We start from the raw sequence: 24,256 nt of genomic DNA, 5'->3' as shown, positions 1-24,256 counted from the left end.
TTTGAACACCTGTCTCTTACAAACGTTTGCTAAACAAGTTTATTATCATGTAATGTAGGACTCATTAATGGATATTATTTAATGAAATTGAATGTTTATCATGGACTCTGTAAATTTCTCTGGGTGTTGACATGTTTGCATAACGCCATACTCCTGCATTCTGGACGAAATCAAAGTCGAAGATGTCTGCATGAGCTTCCCAGTTGGAACTTATGGCACTACATAAAGTGCCTCTCCATTGCATTTTTCCTAATAGAAAGTTGGAAATTCTACTCTTCAAGTAGAACAGAATGCAGCATTAATCTTCACAGCATTAAGTTCCAACACATCACAGTGTGACATTCTGTCCGGTGCAGAGCGCTCAACACTGTGGAGAAGTGCACACACACACCAGATGAGATTTTCCTTTCAAACAGCTAGATGGAGCGCAGCTGAATAGAACAAAACATAGGGCTTACAAACTATTTTCAACATGGCATGGAGTATTAAAAATGCGATGGTTATGGCATCTCTGGTCAAGTCAACCGTGGTTTGCAAATTCACGGTTCAGCTAGCCACTACGAAACTGTGGTGAGCGCCTACAATTATTATAGTATAACCTGTAAGATGAGCAGAGAAACGCGCTTTCGGCATTCTTTCATTATAAAAATGCGATGCATGACATTTTTACTATGCCATTGTTTTGTACTTTCTGTAACAATTACATTATAACTGCTTATAATGATGAATAGATGAGACACTGGAACAATAAGACAAAATGCAGCTGCCAACATCAAATGTTTTACAATATTTCCATAGTCTATTACTATTACCAGATGACCCAGACACAGAGACTACAAGTTGAATGAAATCTCAGATGCAGTTTATTGTGCTACTCCCAACCCAATCAATAATTACCAGGAGAGAAAAAAAGTGGTACACAATACGACACTTTTAATTGTAAAGAAGCCGAAAGACTCATGCGACTCTTATTTTGAAATGTCTTTACTCCCAGTTGTGAGCTCACTGACGGCTGATTCGCTGAGAAAGTGACTGATTCAAACTGCTAACCTAAGCTCCTAAGTTCAAACCCTCAGTTCTTTTAGGATGATTCATGAAAAAGAATAATTTAGTCATGACTCTCTCGCGCTGGGTTTGTTTTTGCGTGCAGTGCAGCGAGCTCGTCACCACAAAAGGCCGGGTGAAAAGCAACGCGTGACAAACTGATGGTGCGTGCTCTATAGATGTATTCAATAACTCACAAGATGATATTTGATGAATGTGCACACCCCGACTGTCGCCAATGGCGACTTGCTTTTAAATTATAGTCACAATAAATGATTTTTGGTCGCATGATGCTGCCACGGTTGGAATGGTGTTCTTCGGCTTGCAAGCCTCACCATTTTTTCTCCAAACATATTGATGGTCATTATGGCCAAAAAGTAAAAATTGTTTCATCGGACCAGAAAACATCTTTGTCCCCATGTGCACTTGCAAATTGTACACTTTTTTTTTTTTTTATGGCTGTTTTGGAGCACTGGCTTTTTCATGGCTGAGCAGCCATTCAGGTTATGTCGATATAGGACTCGTTTTGCTGTGGATATAGATACTTGTCTACCTGTTTCCTCCAACTTTGTGTCCAACAAAGCAAATGGCTGTACAAATAGTACTGAAACTAGAAATGTACCTTTTTTTTGTTCACATAAAAACAATGTAAAAATCCATATTTTTGAGGCTTTATTAAGAATAAGGAACACACGTGGTTCTTCAGTGACACATAGTCCCCCCAAAATTGTACAGAAACCCCCCAAATTGTACAGTCACAGAGACACAATTCATTAACTTATACCCCTAAACCTAACCTTAACGTTATGTTAGAAAAATAGCCTTTGATTACTACTTAACCATGGTTTCATCAAGGTATTTTTAGTACATTTACAGTAACCAAAAAATTAACCATGGTTACTATATTACCACCATATTTCTGTACTAACAACACCATTGTTATTTGCTTTAAAACTATAGTTTCTGCCAAAGAACATTGTTACTGCAATATTAGTAATACAGTGATGCAATGTACACACAAGCGATGCCGGATGCCAGACGACAGACCCCGCTTCCGGATCAAACCCTTCTCTGCACTCCTCAACATTCATTGTGACCAAATCACTGTGATAAAATCAACATTTTTATCTATTATTTGAAGTTGTATTAAAATAAATATTAAGAGTGGTAACAGGAAATCGAATGCGAAATAGAGTGGGATAAAAGTTGGATTCGATCCACAGTCGCTAGGACAACACTACACAATCACACACCGTCTCTACAGCCTATGCCACTGCAGCAACATCTCCTGATTAGTTTGTTGCATATTTCAGTTGTTCCACCAGACTATTGGGGTGCAAATAGCTGGCTTGTGTGGCAGATGCTATGCTTGTGTGGAGAGTGGAAATAAGAAACTCAGTTTAATATTTTGACCTTCAACATAATTTCCTTTTCTTTCAACAGTTAATAAAATGTCAAGATAAAAATTGAGCCAGGGACCTCTGGTTGTGTTGACATGAAGTAACCATTCTGAAGTTTACAGTCTAGCAACAAAGCTGCCACCTTGAGAAATAATTCAGCCTTAAACCAAGTAACACTGACTTAAGTCTTCTTGCAAGCAGTAATTAACTGTTTTCTGTGCTGCATTCACCTCAGCTCTCCTTGTTTTTAAAACAGTAGCAACTAGTTCTCTTGTTAACACCATCTGGTTTTTATCAGTGGCTTTTATAGGCCTTACTCCCATGTCATGTTCTGCACTCCAGATATGGTGAGGTTTTTCTGCTCTGATCAAAGGAGGTTTAAAGCAGGTTTTCCTGAGGACACTGCAGGTCGGCTGTGGGACTCGGGGTGAGAGAGCTCCCCTCTGTCAATCATGTTCAGACAGCATGGAAACTGGCCCACCTCAGAACTCAACCTCAGGGCTTCTCATGTGTCTCTCACCGCAGGTTCGCTCTTTAATGTGGAGAGACTGGTTTTTGAATGGTTGTTATTCATTACAGCGTAATATGTACTTTCAAAGTCTAATCAGGGAGCTTTTGGGCTTTGCCAGGCGACAGGTATTCCCCTCAGGAGGACTCGAGACAAGTTTAGACCTAAAGAAAATATAGCAAGCTGCACAACATTGAGAATAAAAACATTGGGATGTCTTTGGCCCTTTTCGTTTGTCACTAATAGTGATCCAATGTCCAGTGTGTTGCATGACTTGAGGCCTCTGTGTTTAGTGAAAGAAGACAGAATGAAAGTGTGCAAGAAGTTGTGGGACTTGTCATTGTGGGGAATGGATGGTGTCTTTATGTTGCAAATATATAATTAAACGCTAGTGTTTATCACTATGTGTTCAAATCATTTATAGAAATTAAAGCATTCTTGGTTAAAATATTTGTAGTTATACATTTTTCTTCATGAATTGATTTTGTCACCCTTAAGATATTTTTGTACCAGAAAAATACTGCTGATTTTTATTTGTAAATATATTCATTTAATGCATATAAATGACAGAATATATTAATTTATCTGAGATATCTAAAGAGTTAGTGTACTCTCAGCTTCTAGTTTGTTTGCTACTTTTTTGTTACAATTGCTAACTACTTTTATTTGTATTGCCACTGGCCCTTTTGAAATTAACCCCTTATTTGTTGTTAACCCCCTTTGAGTGATTGGTTCAATTTCCAACATACACAAAAAAAGTTTCTTGTTCTATACTAAGGCAGAGCACATTGTAGCAAGTCTTTTTACACCCTCTGCACCATGACTGTTGTTTACAAGATGATTTATGACATCTGATTTGCATATGTTCATGTTTTTGCTAATTTCTTACCTATTCTCTGCATTCTGTCTGTACATATTACTGTAGACTGGTTTTGTAGCATTGTGATGCCGTTTTGCATAGTATCAGTGTTTCATTTGAATTTGCCTTCTCGTGATTTCCGTGCATCCTATGCTCTGTATTTTCTGTAAGTCATGCAATTTGCATTTGGTTTCTCCACCCTTGGTTTAATGCTGCTGATCTTTCTTTGGAAGTTTGTGGATTGTCTTGTTTTCAGACTGTGGAAAAAAAAAACATTTTCTTTTGTAAAAATTCTGATTCTCAGGAAGAGTGCTGGCTTCCATCTCTTTGTAACTGGCATGACCTCAGTCATGTAAGCTTATATTGCTCATGTGCATGTTAATTCATATTTTTATTATTTTTATGATCAAGTCATGAATATGTCAACTGAGAGTTCATGTTAAGGGTGTGTTTGAATTGAAGGGTTTGTGTATGCCAGTGTAATGTGAGTGGGTGGTGGAGGTCTGTGGCTAATGTTGGCTTTATTAAAGAAGGCAGAATTAAAAGATGTTGCTGTGCTTCCCAGGCGGATTCTGTTACTGGGTGTCTGATTCCCCAATCCATTACTTCCCTTCAACTTTGCTTTGATTTCCACTTAAATAAAGTGCTTATGAGTAGTGGTCGACTGATATATCGCAGAGGCAGATTATTCAGCCGATATTCAGAATTGTTTAATAATCGGCTGATAAATTTTCCCTTTGGCTGATGTGTTTCTTGAGGGCTCTGAGAATCGCCTGCTTGCATGTGAAGCGACTGAGACACGTAATGACCAGTCATGGTTCCTTTTATTACATGCCATCGTGTTACAACAATAATAGACTGGTGTGCAACACAGTGTCATTTAATCGGTCCTCCTATCAGAGCCACGGCAGACACGTTTGAGCTCATAATGTTAAAGTGATCACCTGTTTCATTTTTCCCCCTCTTTCTCTCCTCAACAGTTCCCTGTAACTTTTAACTATCTTGTCTAATGAAGAAAAGAAAATATCAATAAAACTATATCATATACCATCTGCTATTATGCACATATCTCATTTTAATTTCATTTATTTATTAACTACTTTTCAACTACACTTGTAAACCAAAGTGCTAAACAATCAGCATAAAATAACAGAATAAAACAAAACACAACATACCAGACCCTGTTATTTAAAAGCCAAAGAAATCGGGGCCTTGGTAGCCCAGGGAGTATTGACACTGATTACCACCCCTGGAGTCGTGAGTTCGAATCTAGGGCGTGCTGAGTGACTCCAGACAGGTCTTCTAAGCAACCAAATTGGCACGGTTGCTAGGGAGGGTAGAGTCACATAGGGTAATCTCCTCATGGTCGTGATTTAGTGGTTCTCGCTCTCAACGAGGCACGTGGTAAGTTGCGCATGGATCACGGAGGGTAGAATGAGCTTCCAAATGCTGGTAGTCTCCGTGGTGTCGTGCACATCGTGCCACGTGTCTTGTCCTTTGCCACCCGGATTAAGGTAACCACGCCACCACGAGGACCTATAAATAAAATAAATAAATAAATAACAGGCATATGATCAGACAAACAGTTATTAATGTTGTCAATATTACGGATCGGGAGCCCTATAGATAAAACCAGATCCAGAGTATGACCTTGCTCATGGGTGGGGCCTGTAAGAAACTGAGTGAAATTAAAAGAATCCACCACATCTAAAAAATCACAGCACACATGCACACATGAATATTAAAATCATCAAGAATTCTTCCACATAATTGAGTGCATCAAGACAGTCCTTGCACATCCAAGTGAAATTGTCTTTTGTATAAAATCCCTGTCCCAGAGTTCTAGGCGTGCTAAAGAAGGAACATCACTGCCATCCATGGTTGCTGGACATCTGTTGCTGGACGTACTGTTATTTCCTCCTCCTTAATATATTAACAATTTCTTCATGTGCAAATAAATTACTAAAATTTGATGACTAAACAGAAATCTTAAGAAACTGCTATCTACCGTTAAAAAAAAAAAAAACAATATTATTTTCTTAGTTTCTTTTTTACACAGTTAAAATTTAGTGTGAAATTGAGTAAATATAGGGCTAAATAAGAGTTTATTCATTTTTAACCAATTTTATGTTTGTTATTTACTATATTAAATTGTGTGATATATCGGCATTGTATCAGCCTATCAGCCACCCTGCTTTCTGAATATCAGCATCGGCCATTAAAAAACCCAAATCGGTCGATCACTACTTATGAGCAAAATGGTCAAATGCACAGTGATAACTAAACCCCTATATGATGAGGTAAGATGTACTTTTTCCCCCTTGTTGAGACGATTTTGTGTGCTTTGTGTATATGCCTGTGGATATGCCATTCAAGTGACTGTGAGCCGGTGAGCTTAGCCTGTGTGAGGTGAGTTTAGAAGACTTGGGTGGTTTGGGATTCAGTAAATGGTCTGTTATGACCGTGTTCTTGGAACAGCATTTAAAGTATCATTTGAAGCATGGCACTGACTTCAGTGGAGGTCCAAACCTGGAATTTAGAAGTAAATACTGCACTGTTGAGAGTTTATATCAGTCTTCTGTGACAGTATCCCACATTTCTGTGTTTGTAATTTCATTTTTATTTAAAAAACAGAGATGAACACCTAAGTTTGGGTTGTTAAAAATAGTTGGCAATTGTTGTTAAAGCAAAACCCCTGTTAAAGCCATCATTTGATTAAAGGAATAGTTTACTCAAAAATAAATTCCATTAGTTAACATTAGATAATGCACTTGGTATCATGAAGAAACAATTAACAATATATATATATATATTTACAGCATTTATTAATCTTTGTTTATTTTAGTTATTAATTAATCATTGTTAGTTCATGTTAGTTCAAAGTGCAATAATGTTAACAAATACAACTATTATTTAAAAAATGCATCAGTGTATGTTCAAATTAAAATCAACTAATATTAATAAATGCTTCAGTAAGTATTGTTCATTGTTAGTTCATGTTAACTTATGTTGTTAACTAATGTTAATAAAAGGATCCTTCTTGTAAAGTGTTGCCATAAATTCTATTCTCTTCTGAAGCCAATGGCTTTGTCTGAAGAACAGATGGAAATTTAAGTAGTTTTTCCATAAAAATCTCCACTGTTGCTCTAAATTCTAATGCACATATTTCCCATTTCCCAGTTCCCAGTTGTCTTGTGACTGATTGCAACATGTTTGAATGTTTTGAATTATGGTTGACTTTTGTAGTTGTTAAATTACCCTTTTAATTAGTAAAACCTTGGCATTTAGCTCAGCGTGCTGGTTTTTATATTCTAGTCCTCTGTTAGGCAGTTTATTTTTGTGTAGGTTTTTGTTAGACTTTTTGATGTTAGTTGGGCAGGTGAGTCAGTCTCATCACTTTTTTGTTCATGAAACAAACACGGGGGGGAGCTGCAATAGCTGGGAACTTGCTATTTTTCATTGTTCATTGTTTAGTATGATCCTCATTCAGTTGAACCACTGGCAACAGCTGGGGGATTTGGGGTGGGTGCTTGCTTGGCAAATAAAAACAAATAGCCCTTAAAAAAGAAACCCCTCAAACGCTGAGCTACAGAAGACCATGGCACTGGCACTCAGTGAGCATAATACTCTGAACAGACCATTTACATTGCCTAGTTATGGAGCATTATGTGTTCGAAATATGATTTAGAATTTTGAAGCTTGCGTAATCTCTATGCAAGGACAAAGCAGGAAATGCTCCCATCTGTGTTTCAATGAATGCACTATCTCAAAATTAATTTATAGGTTTAATTTTGAATGACTGTTCTATAGATGCAATGATGTTCTCAATAACTGCACAGTCTAACTGCAGATGGTCTATGTCAGATGATGACCTCTGACCTGGGATTGGTTGAAGTATTCAGAGAGGATGCCAAGAGGGTTAAACATAGCAAGTTTGAACAAAACAAGCACAAATCCAGTATTATTTTATGAATTGGCGTACTTGTGTGGGTATCTTCACTGCCGGTTTGAGATTTATAGAGCCTATCACTAATTAATGCTTCTTTTTTTTTTTTTTGTCCTTGTGCAGTACATTTGAAATCCAGTGGTGTGTCCTCATATCAAATTTGAATTTCCCATAGGAAAAAGTCTGTAAATAACATTAGATGTTTTCAGAATGCTAATTAACTGTTTTTATTTCGTCTTTTAGGGTGCCGGCCAGGACAAACTCGGCATTTACATCAAGTCTGTTGTCAAAGGAGGTGCAGCAGACATGGTAAGTTTAATTTGAATGAAGACTGTTACTGTCTAAATTGTTTTTTGTTTTGTTTTTTAGGCAAAGACAGATGCTTTGACCTCATGTCTCCAGAATTCATGTATCTAATTGTCTCATTTTGAATATTTCACTTAAGGATGGGCGTCTGGCTGCTGGAGACCAGTTACTCAGCGTGGATGGACGAAGTCTGGTCGGCCTCTCACAGGAGAGGTAATTTTGAGGCAACTTTCAATAATGACTTCTCTAGAATGGGATTCTAAATTATTTGAAATTGACTTAAAGGTAAAGCATTCAATATCTGGTGACATGGAAAAAGACAAACATCTCTGTTAAATAAACATGATGATTTTATACCATGACAATTTCACTTGTATGTGCAAGGACTGTATTGATGCACTCAATTATGTGGAAAAAGAACAAAAAATATCCATTACAGTGACTTTTCTTGGCTGTTAGATGTTTTTCGTGTAAGTATTACCAAATCCATTCCCCAGGCTCTAACTTCAAAGGGATGTTATTTTTAGTTCAACACGTACAGCTAATAAGCTGTGCTGTTATATACTTTACAAAGCACTTTTGAGTTTTGAAAGTCAAAAGGGTTTAAAATATGCTTAGAAAATTGTTTCATGCAGCGTGGGTTAAGCTTTGAGATGCGGTAGAATTGATGAAACTTAAATATGTGGATTTGAGATAAATAAGAAGCACATGGCTCATTACACTTATGACTGTAAATGGGCAAAACTTGAGTTGCCATTAGGATTTGTTCCAGTGTTGGTCTCTTTGGTCGCTTTTAGATGTTTCTTTATAGCAAATGTTGACTTGATCATTTCAAAACAGGTTGTATGTGGATTTGATGATACAGCATGAGTTTTTCATGAGTCAAGCGACTGTGAGCTCAGCTTGTGTGGGTGAGTTTCGAAGACTTGGGTGGCGATCACCCAGTAAATGGTCTGTTATGGCTGTGTTCTTGGAATAACATTTAAAGTATCGTTTAGAGCTTGTCACGGATTTCCAATTCTAGAATTTAGATGTAAATACTGTACTGTTGAAAGACATTATATCTCTTACAGTGAATACGGTGGTAATACGGTGGGATTAATCTCTTTAAATGAAACTTTTATGTACTGTTCAGTTGTGTAGCGTGCTTTGTTGTAAAGTAATGCTTTGAATGTGAAATTAATTCATTGTTATCTACAGCAGTGTATCTGATCTGGTATTGCTTCAGGACTAAAAATAGCCTTTTTAATAAAAAAATTCAATTGATCAATAATACCATGAACTGCATTGGGCAGCCAATAAATCACAGCACAAAACACATTGTGGTCGGCACAAACCATGTATATCCGTGTTGCTATTGGACCTATAGACCTTATTCACGCTAGCGCCATCTTTGATTTTTAATGGAAATGATAACGATGATGTGAGGGATAGACTTACCATCTCTTCAATTGCACGAATGGTATAAAGCTGTATAAAGCCCCTAGATCATGTCTGATTTTCCACAACTCATGTTGTCTGGAGCTTTTTGTATAATGAATGCTCTTGGGCAGATATTTTATAAATGTGTCTGCAGAATGATCCAAAAACACTTTAAACTGCAGTACAGTCCATTGAAGAGACTAAGTTTATCCCTCACAGCCTCATTGTTATTCCCATTAAAGATCAACAATGGTGCTAGTGTTAATGAGATCTATATTTAATGTAGTCTGGGTCATATTTTTTTCACCTAGTTTAAAAACTACTAGCATAGTTTTGTTCATGATATTTGAAGTTGGGGGCATGTCACGTAACCTGTCTAGGTTGGCATCTACCTAATTTGACTAGCTCTTCTAAATGACAGATTAATTGATTGGACTCAGAAATATGTGACTGCAAAAGCAAAAAGCTAAAGGAAGCATTTTCTCCTCTTTTAAAAAGTTGATAAGCCTATTTATTTTGCTGCCCTAACTGCACAATTAAATGTTTAGTTGCATTTTATTTGCTTTTAACAATGTTTTTCCCTGCTGTCTGCAACCCTATTAGAGCAGACCCTGCTACCAACCTGTTAAGAACCCCTAGTCTACGGTATCATGTATGGCTGTCATTTACTCATAAGATGTCTTCTGTATTGTAGGGCAGCAGAATTGATGACACGAACCGGCTCAGTCGTTACGCTCGAGGTGGCCAAACAGGGAGCCATTTACCATGGGCTAGCCACACTCCTGAATCAGCCGTCCCCCATGATGTCCCGTGGTAAGCACACTGCACGGCTGTGGCACAAATATTTATTTAAAGCTCTAACAAGCTTGCATGTGAGAGTCATAGTATTCTGCTGAAAAATATCAGCAGCTACCACCAGGGGTGTAAAGTAATGAATTACAAATACTCACATTACTGTAATTAAGTAGTTTTTCCCAGGAATAGTACTTTTGAAGTAGTTTAAAAATTGAATACTTCTACTTGAGTACATTTTAAGTGCTGTAACTGTACTTTTAATGCGCTATTTTCCCACCGTCTGTGTTTGCTACTTCCCCTCCTGATTTTATTTTTATCTATCAACGTGATTGCTAGGGAGAGTCTCGTGACTCCCGTCAAATCAAATCACATGTAAAAAAAAACTTGAACGGCAGCTGTAGATTTGGCACAAACTGTTATGGTTGTGGAGGATGCCTCAAACACATTTTCAACACCTGAACATCACGGCCGCTCATGAAAGGGATTTTCACTGTGAAAAATGCCAATTGCTTGACTGTGTCATGTGAATTTAACTTGCTCAAGCCAGATATCAGCATTAATCCTGACTCTAATTTTAAGAAACATATTGAGGTAAATTTAATATTTCTGCTTACTAGATTCTGTGTCTAAAATGTAGATTATTGGGTTGATGTGAGGAGATTAAGGCAATGTTATCAATGGGGCTGGGCGATAAAACAACCTTGATATTTATAAAAAAAAATAAAAAAAAAAAGAGATGTCCTTGATATCGATGATAAACTTTAGTCATTTTCTATACTTGGCCTATGTTCTATATCTAGAACAGGGATGTTCATTACATCGATAGCAAGAGCACCACTGGTTGGTTGATCTAGATCAGTGGTTCTCAACCGGGGGGGCGCGGACACTCTCCCGGTGGGGCGTGAGTAGGCTACGATGGAAAGGAAAAAAAACTGGGAAAAAACATTTTTTGGCCACATTTTTTTTATCACTAAACTACTGTCATAAAAAGTTATAGTTTTGTATATACATAACTCCTGAATAAAAATTAAAATGTGTTTGGACTGATTTAAAAAAAAAAAGGTTTTGAACAAATTTGATTGGTTTGTCGATAGTGAGCGCAAATGCAGGTGATAAGCGGTTTCATTAAGCGAGTCATTGAGTTGTTCATTCAAACGATTCGTTCAAACGGCCGATTCATCAAGAATGAGACAGATGTTTGTGAATGGGTCATTGAATCTTTGACTCAACCGATTCGTTCACAACACTGAATCATTCAAAACACGATTGAGTATTGCTGTGAGATGCGCTATGGCTATGCTGTGATCTTTGTTTGGATTCATCGGATCTATTTTCGCTGCTAAAATAGACCAAAACAGTCATTATTTCGTCTAAAATGTAAGTGACTTAATATTATTAACTTGTTTGTTGAACTGTCATATGAAATCAGTTTCACATTTTCAATCGTGAGGTGATGGTAAATTAAGTGATGGTCAATTGTCAGCTCTCTTGGTCGATCAGGTCGTGTGATGTATGTTGCTGAACTGTATTCAAATGTTATAAATATAAAAACACGACATTTTGAAATTTAACTGCAGTATGTCAATTTAGTTTATTTGTGTGTGCTGCGCTCATAGACTTTAGAAAACGGCGCTCATTTGTTTGATTTCAACCTGTCTTTGCAAGGCCACGAAACTCATATTTTGCTCCTTGCAGACAAAGTGCACGCCTTCACACAAAAACTAGACCTCTGGCATTAACATCACCTACCAGCAAGCTTCTGTAAAAAATTCAGATGATGCCTAATATTAGGCCTAGTAATAATAACAATAATAAAGCATAAATTAATATCAGAGGTCTGGTGCCAATTCCCAATTATAGCAATAGCATAGTAATGATAATAGGCCGACTGATGATGATAATAATAATAACAACAATAAAGCATGTAACCTCATATAATTATATAGCAATAGCCTAGTAATGATAATAGGCCTACTGATGATGATAATAATAATAATAATAATAATAATAATAATAATAACAACAATAAAGCATGTAACCTCATATAATTATATAGCAATAGCCTAGTAATGATGATAGGCCTGCTACTACTCATAATAATAATAATAATAATAATAATGCCTGCAAGCTCACATTAGAAGTCTGGTGCTACTGCCAATTATTATTATAATAATAATAATAATAATAATAATAATAATAACAACAATAAAGCATGGGGCGGGGCGGCACTGGGGCCCCAACTGCAATGAACCAGCTTTGGGGGGGCCCAGCTTGCAAAAGGTTGAGAACCCCTGATCTAGATGAAATATAAAAGATTTACTTTATTTCCTGACGTCTGTATCTGAGTGCTGTTTGATTTTTGTAAGCTTTACATGCACTCCTAGAGTGCTAATGCGGGTACTCTCTTAAATGATCAAATACACTTTATAATTCCGGCAATGTCCTTCTTGATGAGGCATTAATGTAAACTCAGTCGGTTTGGTTTAAAGTGAACGTAAACAGTGGGACAAAAAGCATATTTGCATCAGAATGTTGGACTTGAAGTGTACATGTTACCGAATTGAGCACCGTCTAGTAGGCTGTGTTATATAAAGGATATTAATCAAACAATAATAACAAGGAAACAAGAAAACCACTCACTACTTTTCACTTGAGTAGCTTTAAAATATTAATGTAATAGAATAAAACAGTGACATTTTTAATAATAATATTTTTAAAAAATACTGTGTTTTTTTATTTTTATAATACTGACCTCTGTTGTAGACAGTGTGTTAATATGTATAATACATTACCAGGACAGTAGAGATAGATCAAATAATTTATAATTAAGCTTAGCCTTTATCAAGTTTTTTCTAATGCCTGATAGAAAAGTATCAACATTTGCAGAGCAATACTTCAGGCAGAACACTCCACATGCATTAGAATAAGAACACAACTATTGCTGGGCTTAAATGATACAAGAACTGAAACAATGTGCAATATTGTTTCTCAAAAGGAGGACAATGTGGCCCCCCATGGGCTACTTAAAAAATTGTTCACTCAAAAATGAAAATTCTCTTATCATTTACTCACCCTCATGCCATCTCAGATGTGTATGACTTTCTTTCTTCAGCAGAACACAAATTCTAGATTTTTAGAAGAATATTTCAGCTCTGTAGGTTCATACAATACAAGTGAATGTATGCCAAAGTCTTGACACTCCAAAAAACACACAAAGGCAGCACAAAAGTAATCCATATGACTCCAGTGGTTAAATCCATGTCTTCAGAAGTGATATGACAGGTGTGGGTGAGAAAAAGATCAATATTTGTGTCAGTTTTTGCTAGAAATTCTTCTCTCTGCCTAGTAGGTGGCGATATGCATGACGAATGTGAATCACCAAAAACACAAGAAGAATGTGAAAGTTAAAGTGGAGATTGACTGAGCAGAGAGGAGAATTTATTGTAAAAATGTACTTAAATAATGATCCGATAACCCTCACCCAATCTATCATATATCTTCTGAATACGGATTTAACCACTGGAGTCACATGGATTAGGCTACTTTTATGCTGACTTGTGTGATTTTTGTAGCTTAAAAATGTTGGCACCCATTCACTTGAATTGTATGAACCAAAAGAGCTGAGATATTATTTTAAAAATCTTAATTTGTGTTCTGCTTAATAAAGAAAGTCATACACATCCGGGATGGCATAAGGGTGACTTAATGATGAGAATTATAATTTTTGTGTTAATTATTCCTTTGTAGCCCGATGTGGCCCCTGTATCAAACAAATGCTCTACCCCCTTTATTGTGCGGGACATGACGCGCTAAGTGACCCTGCTTTTTTAGTGGGTTTTATTTAAATTTTTTGGCATTCCTTGCATTGTTTTGAACATGTTTTATGCGCAAATGTCGACATTAAGGGAAATTTAGACATTACTTATAAACTGATTTTAATGTAATTATTTCATACATTACTATTTAAAATGGGGATCATTGTATTGAAAATAACTTTCATATTTTCATTTCTGTTATCATGTTCCTATTGAATTTTTTCCATCAGATTCATGTAGTGTTTACCGTATCATAGATAAGTTATTATAGTTATTTTTTTTTAATTCCCAAAGGAATTTCTAATGGATTGAGTAAAACATTATTTGATGAGATTTTCAAGTTTTGTTCTACAACATATCTCAAATGTGGATTTCTAAGCCAATTGTGTGTCTTTAAAACATAAGTTGTGTAAATAAGGACCAAGCACATAAACTAACATCCTGATGGTAGTTGTAGTCCTTATTTAGGAACTTGGAATGCACGTTTGCATTCATATTGATGAACAAAATGTGAAATTCTCTTCAGATAATTTAAAACACAGACCTAATTTTATTCCTAAATCAGAAACCGCTACACTAAAAACCATTGGAGATTAATTCTCTTCAGAATTTTAGAACTACAAACTGAATGGCTTTATAGGGCGCTTTTCAGTCCTGTGTTCTGTCAAATTTAAGTCGCTCTCATCTCCTCAGCGTCAGACCGTGGACGTGGGGACAAGGGGAAAGGCAGACCAAAGAGCGAGGGCTTTGAGCTCTACAACAACTCTGTGCAGAACGGCTCACCTGAGAGTCCTCAAGGCACATGGGATGCCTACCCAGAACCAAAGAAGGAGGACAGGCTACTAAAGAACCGTGCAGACCACCGGTCCAGCCCAAATGTGGCTAGTAAGTTTTTCACTTAAGTGACTTGCATCTTGCAGCATAGGAGATTTGTGAATCATTCATGAATCATCTCATGAATGTCTTTGTGTGATTTTTGCATTGCATGTTGTCAATTTGTTTGTCTTATCTCATCACATTTAATTCAACTGCAAACTTAGAACTCAGGTCAAATATAGTTTTATTTGCCCTGGCTCTATAGATTGAGCAGTGGCGCAGTGCTGCCGCTGAAAAGAGGTGCAGGAAACACTGGAAGCTTGTAACATTTTGCAGTGTGCCTCATTTTAAAGCTTTTGCTTTATATTAATTTGTACCTCTTTCCCCATAGACCAGGCACCGATTCCAGGAGGGAAACCTGTTTACCCAGGAGCACCAGGAAAGATCACTTCGGTCTCAACGGGTAACCTCTGCCCTGACGTGAGTAGTCATAATTATCAGCACTAAGATGAATGTAGCAGATGTGTGCTAAAGCTCCTTTTGACCTGTTAAGTACTCTTTCTTAGAGTACCAAGGAAGTTACTTTGAAACTGTGGCTTGCCAAGCTACGAGCTTATAAAAGCAGATTAACTACAGTCAAGCAAAGCCATTTTTAAGCTATTTAGGGTCAACATTTTTTAATTACTATAGACTTGTATAATACATATGTGATTTAAAATCAAAGAGGATCTCAATTTGATTGAAAGTATTTGAATGCAGCAAATGACACTAAATCCACCAAATCAAACAATTTGTTTTTGATTTGTTCAATCAAAATAAAATGGAAAAAAAAAAGACTAAATATTTCACTAAGAAAATATGTAAAATGCCAGGCAGGACTTTTGACAGATTAATCAAATGACTGAATTTTAGTTAATTGAACTGAACATACTGGTTTGCTAAAGTGAATCCATCTGGGTTAATCCATCTCAAGTGGTCCAACATAGGTTGCTTGACCATTTTTAATTTTCCAAATTTTTTTAGAGTGATTACCTCTATGTATTGCTATTGCAAAAACACCAGATTTTTGTTTTACTTGGTTTAACCATGGCAGCCATCTTTTGTGTAATGGCGCACAACAAATTCTGGTTATACAGATGTTTGCTGAAACCTCACTATCTCAGCTCAGGGAACTCTGAGGAAAGGCCTACTTAATTCATGTGTTTTGAGAAACTAACAGATATAATATAAGCATGACAAATTCTAAAAATGTAACTGTATTTTACATTAATTATGTTTATGATTGACATACCACAATTTCAAGCTTCATATTTGATTAGAAACTGTGAGATTTCCTCACTCAGTCTCTTTGAAATGTTGTGGGAGTGTCCGGTGGCAGTAGTCAACTCTGCAGGTGTCAGTTTTCTGAGAACATTGTTCATGGGAACCCACACTTAATGATGTTCTTGGTCCAGGTGGATGGAAGAATTTTACAAAAGCATCACAGTTTTTCTCGCTGATGTCCTCAACCAAGCCTAACCACCATTTGTCATCATAGACACAAGCGACACAGTCATTATTCTGTAGGATCAGGGGGACAGATTTCATCACTGCCTTTTCTTCAAACTCATGCAATGCCGATATAAAGAAGCACCTGATAGTACTCTCTAATACCGCCTCAAAACAGTGAAATTATCTTGTACCCGGAATTCTTTCACACTTATCGAACCTGTGCTTGAGTTTCAGTTCATGAAATGTAGATGTATGTAACCCCCTTAATCTTCTCATTGCAAAAGAGGAACATATCTTCAGGGGTGAGGATTTGACCTGAAATGTACTGCATGCAAACTATACTTACCTAGGTACCGACCTAAAAACATTTAGGACTGATACTCGAACCTTCCCATTATAAATTGCCCCTAAAAGTGGAACTTTCAGCGATCTTGATCATTACATTAGGACTTAAGTTCCAAGTCTAAGGAACAAGAATTTTCTAAATGTTTATAAATTTACACGTACCTTGCAATCAGCGATCAGTTTTTGTTCCAAGGAGCTGGGACCATCCTGAGCTGAGAGGTTTCTATAAACATCTGTGTAACCAAAATGATTGTGCACCATGACACAAAGATGGCCGCCGTGGTTAAACCAAGTAAAATTCTAATAAAAAACTGGTTATACAATACCAATACATAGAGGTAATCACTCCAAACAAATTTGGAATATTAAAAATAGTCAAGCAACCAGCTTTACAATTAATGGACCACTTCAGATGGGCCTCTGCTATTTATTGGAAAAAGGCTCTTTACTACAAAAGCTACACTGTTTTGAAAACCGCTAATACTACAGTCACGCTACTGAAATATGTAGTTTGTAACATCACAACACAGCTGGGCAGATCTTATCCAGGAACTCTTTTTGCTGATACGTGTGACACTTTTATAGTATATGTCCTCTTGTAATGGCTCTTCTGGTTCAAAAAAATTAATCTGAAACCTTCAAATCCGAATGCCCACCAGAACATGTTTTTGTCTCTGAAACCACATTATTTTTTGGAGTCTAATGGAAACCTGATTTGTGACTGTTCGTTGTGTTCTTGTAATGAAGCCTACTGAAGTCTGTAACCATCATCCCTGATTAGCTGAAATGACCCTTTGTTTTACATTCCTCTGTGATTTCTGCACCTACTCGCTAACTTTCACACTTTTATCCTCAACAAACACTAGTTTCCATAACCACGGTTTGGAGAGTAATAATACAATAACAACACACTAACTTAAGTAAAAGGACACAAAAAAAACTGAATCATTACCCTATTTGTCCAACAGGAGGAGCCATCTCCACCCCATCCAGAGGCATATCCAATTCCCACTCAGACGTACCCAAGAGAATATTTCACTTTTCCAGCCTCTAAATCTCAGGACAGGATGGGCCCTGGCCAGCCTTGGCAAAATAACGAACAGGAGACTCTACCCCCTATGGATAACCACACTAACAACAACATGTCTATGCAGGTTAGCCTTCAGTTTTGCATACTAGTGTGGCACAGAATCCTGGTGTCATTTGTATTATTGCAGAACCCAATTAATGGTAATACCACAAAATATGGTAGTTACGTGGACTATTTTTTGATTATACAACAGAATACCTACCACGTTTTCCTCTGCTCAAAGAAAAAACATATAAAAAAAAATACGATTAGTGACTTCATGATACTAATTTGTATCATAGCAAATTTAACTGGTATATTTTTCATATCTTAAAATTAAAATATTTAGCTTGTTTATCTTGTTGTAGTTTGTGAGTGCATTGCTCGAATATAAGAAATTAATCTCACTGCTCTATCATTGTGTCTTGCCAGCGGGTTGTACGCTCTCAGGAGGATCTGTGTGATGTGCCCGGTGGTTTCCCAGGCGACCACCTGTGCCAGGAAGACCTGATGCACTTGCAGCAGCATCAGCTTGAGGCTGAGTACCAGCGAGGAGGTGGAGGCGAGCACTGGAACCACCAAGTGTCGTCCTCGGTGGAGTCCAGCACCTCCAGCCAAGAGCACCTAAATTTTTCCTCCTCTTCCTCCAGGAACCAGGACAACCACAAGAGTGGTCCTGGACGCTGGAAGACCCCAATAGCCCCCCACTCCGGCCCCGTGAGTGTCTCCCAACCCTCCCGTTCTGATCTACCCCCACCCCCTCCTCCGCCAGCACACTACGACTATGAGGCTGACCTGCCCCTTCCTCCCCCACCTTCTGTCTCGCAACAACAGGTAGCAGCCGCCGCAGCCAGTGCTGACCGCAAGAAACGCGAAGAGCAACAACGTTGGTATGAGAAGGAGAAAGCTCGGCTTGAAGAAGAGCGAGAGAGGAAAAGAAGAGATCAGGAGAGGAAGTTGGTGCAGATTCGGAACCCACCTGGCCCCGTTATACACAACAACCAACATGGCCCCCTACCACCTGCCACTCAACACCAGCAGATGCCCCATCCACAGCCTCCAGTCCAGGTGCCCCAACCCTACCTGCCCCTAGTCCAGCCACCCCAACCACAGCCACCACAACCAGCCCGACCCGACAAACTGTCCAGCCTTCCTCGCCAGCCCCCGAAGTCCCAGGACACAGTTATCCATGACCTCCTACCCCAGCAACAACCACGCACAATCGAGAGACGCGACCTGCAGTACATCACCATCAGTAACGAGGACCTTTCTGCCAGTGATAGCCTCTCCCCGGACCCCTGGAAGAGGGACGCCCGTGAGAAACTGGAGAAGCAACAGCAGCTTCACATTGTTGATCTTCTGGACAAGGAGATCCAGGATTTGCAGGCCAAGCCTGAGCGCACACCGGAGGACAACGATCGACTGCGCAAACTCATGCTGGAGTGGCAGTTCCAGAAGAGACTGCAGGAGTCCAAGCAGAATGAGGAGGATGAGGAAGAGGATGATGATGAAGATGTAGACACCACGCTAATCATGCAGAGACTGGAGGCGGAGAAGAGAGCACGGGTGAGCAAATGCAGGAAGTGTGATTTCAAATTATTGTTAGAACTAAATGATTAGTACAGCTGATACTAATGTGTTGGTATGAACCAAAACAAGATAATAAACTGTTAAAATCAACATGAAATCGTTATGCAAATTCCTAGTTTTATTGTCTCTAGAGGTCTTTGCCACCCTAAATTTTTTTACCAGGGTAATTTTCTTTTCTTACTAAATACCCTGTTTGACTCAAATACCGCAAATCACACAAGTAAGATTGGTTGCTATTGATTGCCATTTCATGTTGATTTTACATAACAGAGGCAGTTTGTACAAAGCTTTGTAATATATTTTTTTCTCCATTCTACATGGCTACAGCCATCTGAGGACTAGTTTCGTTTTTTTTACTGCGTTTGAAAGGAAAAATCGGTAGTCTATAGGTTACAAACAGATTATTCTTTAAAACAACTTTAGCACATGTATGTTGTCACAGCTTTGCAGATTGAAACATTCAAGTCAGTTGTACGCCTCTACAGTACTGTTTGGAAGTTGAGTGCAAGCCTGTTTGGAAGTGTCATAGTCATTTGCATTGCGTTTGAATCCACAGCAGGAAAAATTGTTGATGCAATTGTAGTTTTCTCAGCTAACAGCCAACCTGGAATTCCCTGCGTGATGCTTTGGTTTTCCACTGTTTTACTGAATGTTTTGCCATGTGCACCACCTGCAACATGCCTGTCATTGCTTTTCCATGCTGCTCTGCTGATAAACGCTGTGCTGATGGAGGGGAGGAGCAAGGCTTTCCGATGCTAAGCACTGGACACGAATCCAGTGCTTGCACCAGCATCAACCTGCCCAGTCCAAACCAGTACATCTCTCCTGATCTCATCTCTCATTCAAATTAATATTCATTAACCTCTAAAAACTAATCAATAACAGAACCATTTCTGTCTAAATCTATAGTTTACTTGTTGATCAACCACTTAACTTAATCGATTTAGGATCATTTGAGATGTTCTAACACATGATTTCTAATAAGACATGATCTTTTATTATTGACCTGCAAATTTGTTATGATTATTGATTGTGTTTGTAATAGGACTGGGCGATATAGATTTATATAAAAAAAATACATTTTTCAGCCTTTTGCCGATGTACGCTAAATAACTTGATCTATATCTTTTAACTTTGAAATGGTTTATAAAGGTGGTGTTTTTGTTTGATTTTTCCATCAGATGAATCATTTCAACCAAACAGCCATTGTCGCCAAGTAGATTAAAAATGTTTATACTGTAAGTAAAATAGTAAAACGTAAAATGTAGTTAAAATATAATCCGAAAATATAATAAAGGCATGTTTTCCACACCGTTTTTCACAAAAGGAACACGGGGAACTAAATATACTAATTTAAATGCACCGATATAACAATCCATTTTAATAAACACAACACTATGTACGTACCTTTTTATATTTTTTATTTGTTATTCATTATTTATGAAAATGCAAACATTTACATTTATTTACATTTATGCATTTGGCAGATGCCAGATGCATAAATGCTTTTATCCAAAGCGACTTACAGTGCCCTTAATACACGGACAATCCCCCCGGAGCAACCTGTAGTTAAGTGCCTTGCTTAAGGACACAATGGTGGTGGCTGTGGGGATCGAACCAGCGACCTTCTGATTACTAGATTACCAGTTATGTGCTTTAGACCACTACACCACCACCACTACTAAACATAGGCAACATAGGAAAACTGATTCACTGACAATACACTAAATGAACACAAGGAGGTATTAAGATATATTTTATATTTTTTATGTCCTTATGTAACAGTACATGGTAATAAACAGTAAATTTATGTAAAGCTTTTTTACTGAAAAGTTTTAAATCATGTAAAAAGTTTAAATCAGAGACCCTATTACAATATTTATATCTTGGTGTTCTTTAACTTACAAGGACTAAAAACCAGCCCTACTGTTACAGCCTTTAGGATACTAAATGACCAAATAAAAGAGCATTTAAATCACTGCAATATTCATGGTGTTGGTTAATTTTATATTGCCAACAAAATGGCATAGTATACATTTTGGAAATATTGCCCAGACCTATGAGTAACTGAGGACTTGGTTTAATCTGTGCTTGTAATGAGTCTTTAATACAAGATCATTGCTTTAACATTTGAGTTCAGTAAGATAATTCAAACTCTTGACTTCCTGGGGGGCTGGTGTGTGCAGGCTATATAAAAACACCTTGTTTAACCACCATTTTTCTCTGATCATCATCATTTTCAGTGACTTAAAGCCTACGCACAAACATCAGCCCTCCCTTAAGTCCACACCGTTATTTCTTCCAACACCTGCCCATAGCAACTGTCATGTGAAACAAGCCCCACTTGCGCAGCGCCATCATGACGTCCAAACCGAGAGTCTGCTGTCTGCACACTGCTGGAAGCTAATTTTTATATTTCGCCATCTCCGATGAGGGGTTGGCAGGTCGAGCCGTCTAAGGGAAGGTCAACACTCATGAGTGTTTGAAGGAAAAACATAGCCTATTCTTCAGTGGGGGGAGTGGAATGATGGGGAAATTCCTCACCAGCTCTCTAGTGTGTGAGCCTTTCTCCAGTTCCATGCAAGTGTTTGTGGAAGGGAAGTGGGATAATGGAATAATCAGACCCATACTTCCCTGGAATGTTCCTGGCAGCACATCACTGCAGCAATTTATTTTATTATATTTATTTTTACCCTTTATCTACTCAAAACCCCACCTTTTCTTTATTTCTACTACTTAATTTATTCTCTATCTCTCCCACCCCCTTGGTTACTGTATGATTTCTGTTTCTCCTGCTGCAGACTGCTGTCCCAGCAATCTCTGTTCTAGATTTGGTATGTTCTTTATGATCTTTACCTCTCTTCCTGTTTCGGCTCCACCTGTGTCTCCTCTTGTTCACTACCTCCTTCCCCTCTTCATTCGACCGTGGTGTGCTTCTTTATCCATGATTATTTAGAGAGCAATGTACTACTTCTTCAAGCAAGGAAGCCATCATCTTGGAATGTTCATTGTGTTTGTGCTTCATTGGAAAACTGCTGCTTTGGAACAATGTCTAATTCCTAATGGAAACCTAAGTACAGGCAGTGGTCCACTCATTTTAGGACATCTGATTTACCACATCGTACAAGTAAAAAATAATTGAAGCCAGGTGCACACTACAAAGCTTGTCGGCCTTTCGTGTTTTAAGTCTGCAACTAGTCTGGAAAAAGCCAGATCCTGCACCATGTCTTAACTAGGGCCATGTCCACACTGTGTTTTGGTTTGAAAACGCATTTATTTCGCTACATTTAGACATCTCATTCACATTGGATTAGCATTGGATTAGAAAACTGATTAGTGTGGATGTGGCCTGGGTAAGATGATACAAGTTTCTAGCATTGAGCAATTTGTCTGTCCTCATTGAACGAAAAACTGCTGCACTACGTGAAACTATCACAGCCAGTCATAAGGGATTTTGGCTATCTTGTCGCATTTCACCTTTGGTTCGACTGTTAAACATGGAAGAGACATCTTTTAGCATGTCGCATCTGGTTAGGACTTGGCACTCTTAGTGCTTCTCCGATGCTCTTCTAGTATGCATTCTCAGAGTAGTTGTAGACACTTTTATACATAATTTCTTGCCCTGTATGGAACCGTTCAGGCCGATGGTGGAAAGAGCTTCATGGAATTGACGCACCCATTCTTTGATTATTTTTGTAAGTGAGCAGTGCAAGCTAAATGGTGAGCAGGGTAACAAGCTTCTGTCTTGTAGTGTGTGCTAGGCTTTAAAGAACATTTTAACATTGAAAACCACCAAATTAATTCCAAAGACAGATTTGGAAGCTTTCTTTCTTGGAAACCTACGAAGCTCTTCGGGTTTCCAGTCGTTGTTTCAGTGCAGTGGCACCGCGAGGGGGCTGGCGCATGTTTTCCTGGCCCTGTCTCTCTGGCCCAGAGCCTGCCTGCATGTGGGCCTCATTACTGTACCGTGATCACCATTACCGTCCCTTCCATCACTCCACTCTTCACTGCTTTTTGTGTGTGCTGACCCTGGTGCTTTGCCATTAATTTACTCTGTTTCCTTCACTCCTATTCTGACTACTGGACATGTCTTTCTTTATTTCTTCTGATTTAGGAGAGAAAAGGTGTCTTGCTGTATTTTGTATTTCCTTGTGTGCTAAGCATTGGTTATGTCTTGTATTTTAAATTTAAGTAGGGTGTTTGGATTACCATTTGAGTAATGTACAGTAAATGTGATCAAATGTGGTTCTTGTTTTGCATCCCACAGTGTATGTGCATGTCAATCTGTTTCCGGTGTACTTTTGTATGGCGCGTGATGCCTCTTTAATCACAGCGGCCACATTGTCAAGTTAACTATGACAAAGTATTCAACAAGACGTCTATAATATAATTGGCAAATCACCACTGCAACCAAGTCTCAATGTATGGCTTTGTGTACTTGTAGTAAAAGCATTGTGACCCTTAGAGGTTAGCCATTAAATTAGTTTATTAAATTATACAGAAGTTTATTTTACATTGCTTATACACTGAGCTCTTGTCCAAACCAAGAAATGCTCTTTATATACAGTTGAATCAGAAGTTTACATACACTTAGGTTGAAGTCATTAAAACTCTTTATTTAACCACTCCACAGATTTAATATTAGCAAAATATAGTTTTGGCAAGTAATTTAGGACATCTACTTTGTGCATGATATGAGTCATTTTTTGAACAATTGTTTACAGACAGATTGTTTCACTTTTAATTGACTATAACACAATTCCAGTGGGTCAGAAGTTTAAATACACTAAGTTAATTGTGCCTTTTAAGCAGCTTGGAAAATTCCAGAAAATGATGTCAAGCCTTTAGGT

The 24,256-nt window shown here is 37.9% G+C and overlaps 1 protein-coding gene across 10 annotated transcripts in view; it reads left to right on the top strand.

The window, feature by feature from the left end:
* LOC127623813 (afadin-like) overlaps positions 1–24,256 on the top strand; it is a 167,743-nt gene that overhangs the window by 126,450 nt on the left and 17,037 nt on the right. For all 10 annotated transcript variants that reach the window (XM_052098337.1, XM_052098338.1, XM_052098342.1 and 7 more), the window contains 7 exons: positions 8,001–8,066; positions 8,203–8,276; positions 10,180–10,298; positions 14,789–14,980; positions 15,303–15,391; positions 17,716–17,901; positions 18,249–19,382. In XM_052098337.1, the coding sequence (XP_051954297.1) occupies positions 8,001–8,066; positions 8,203–8,276; positions 10,180–10,298; positions 14,789–14,980; positions 15,303–15,391; positions 17,716–17,901; positions 18,249–19,382 (1,860 nt within the window). The remainder of the gene's footprint in view (positions 1–8,000; positions 8,067–8,202; positions 8,277–10,179; positions 10,299–14,788; positions 14,981–15,302; positions 15,392–17,715; positions 17,902–18,248; positions 19,383–24,256) is intronic.

The sequence above is a fragment of the Xyrauchen texanus genome, chromosome 30, assembly GCF_025860055.1.
Source record: "Xyrauchen texanus isolate HMW12.3.18 chromosome 30, RBS_HiC_50CHRs, whole genome shotgun sequence".
NCBI lineage: Eukaryota > Metazoa > Chordata > Actinopteri > Cypriniformes > Catostomidae > Xyrauchen > Xyrauchen texanus.
The sequence above is the reverse complement of the archived record's forward strand: the minus strand, read 5'-3'. Positions and strand labels throughout refer to the sequence as shown.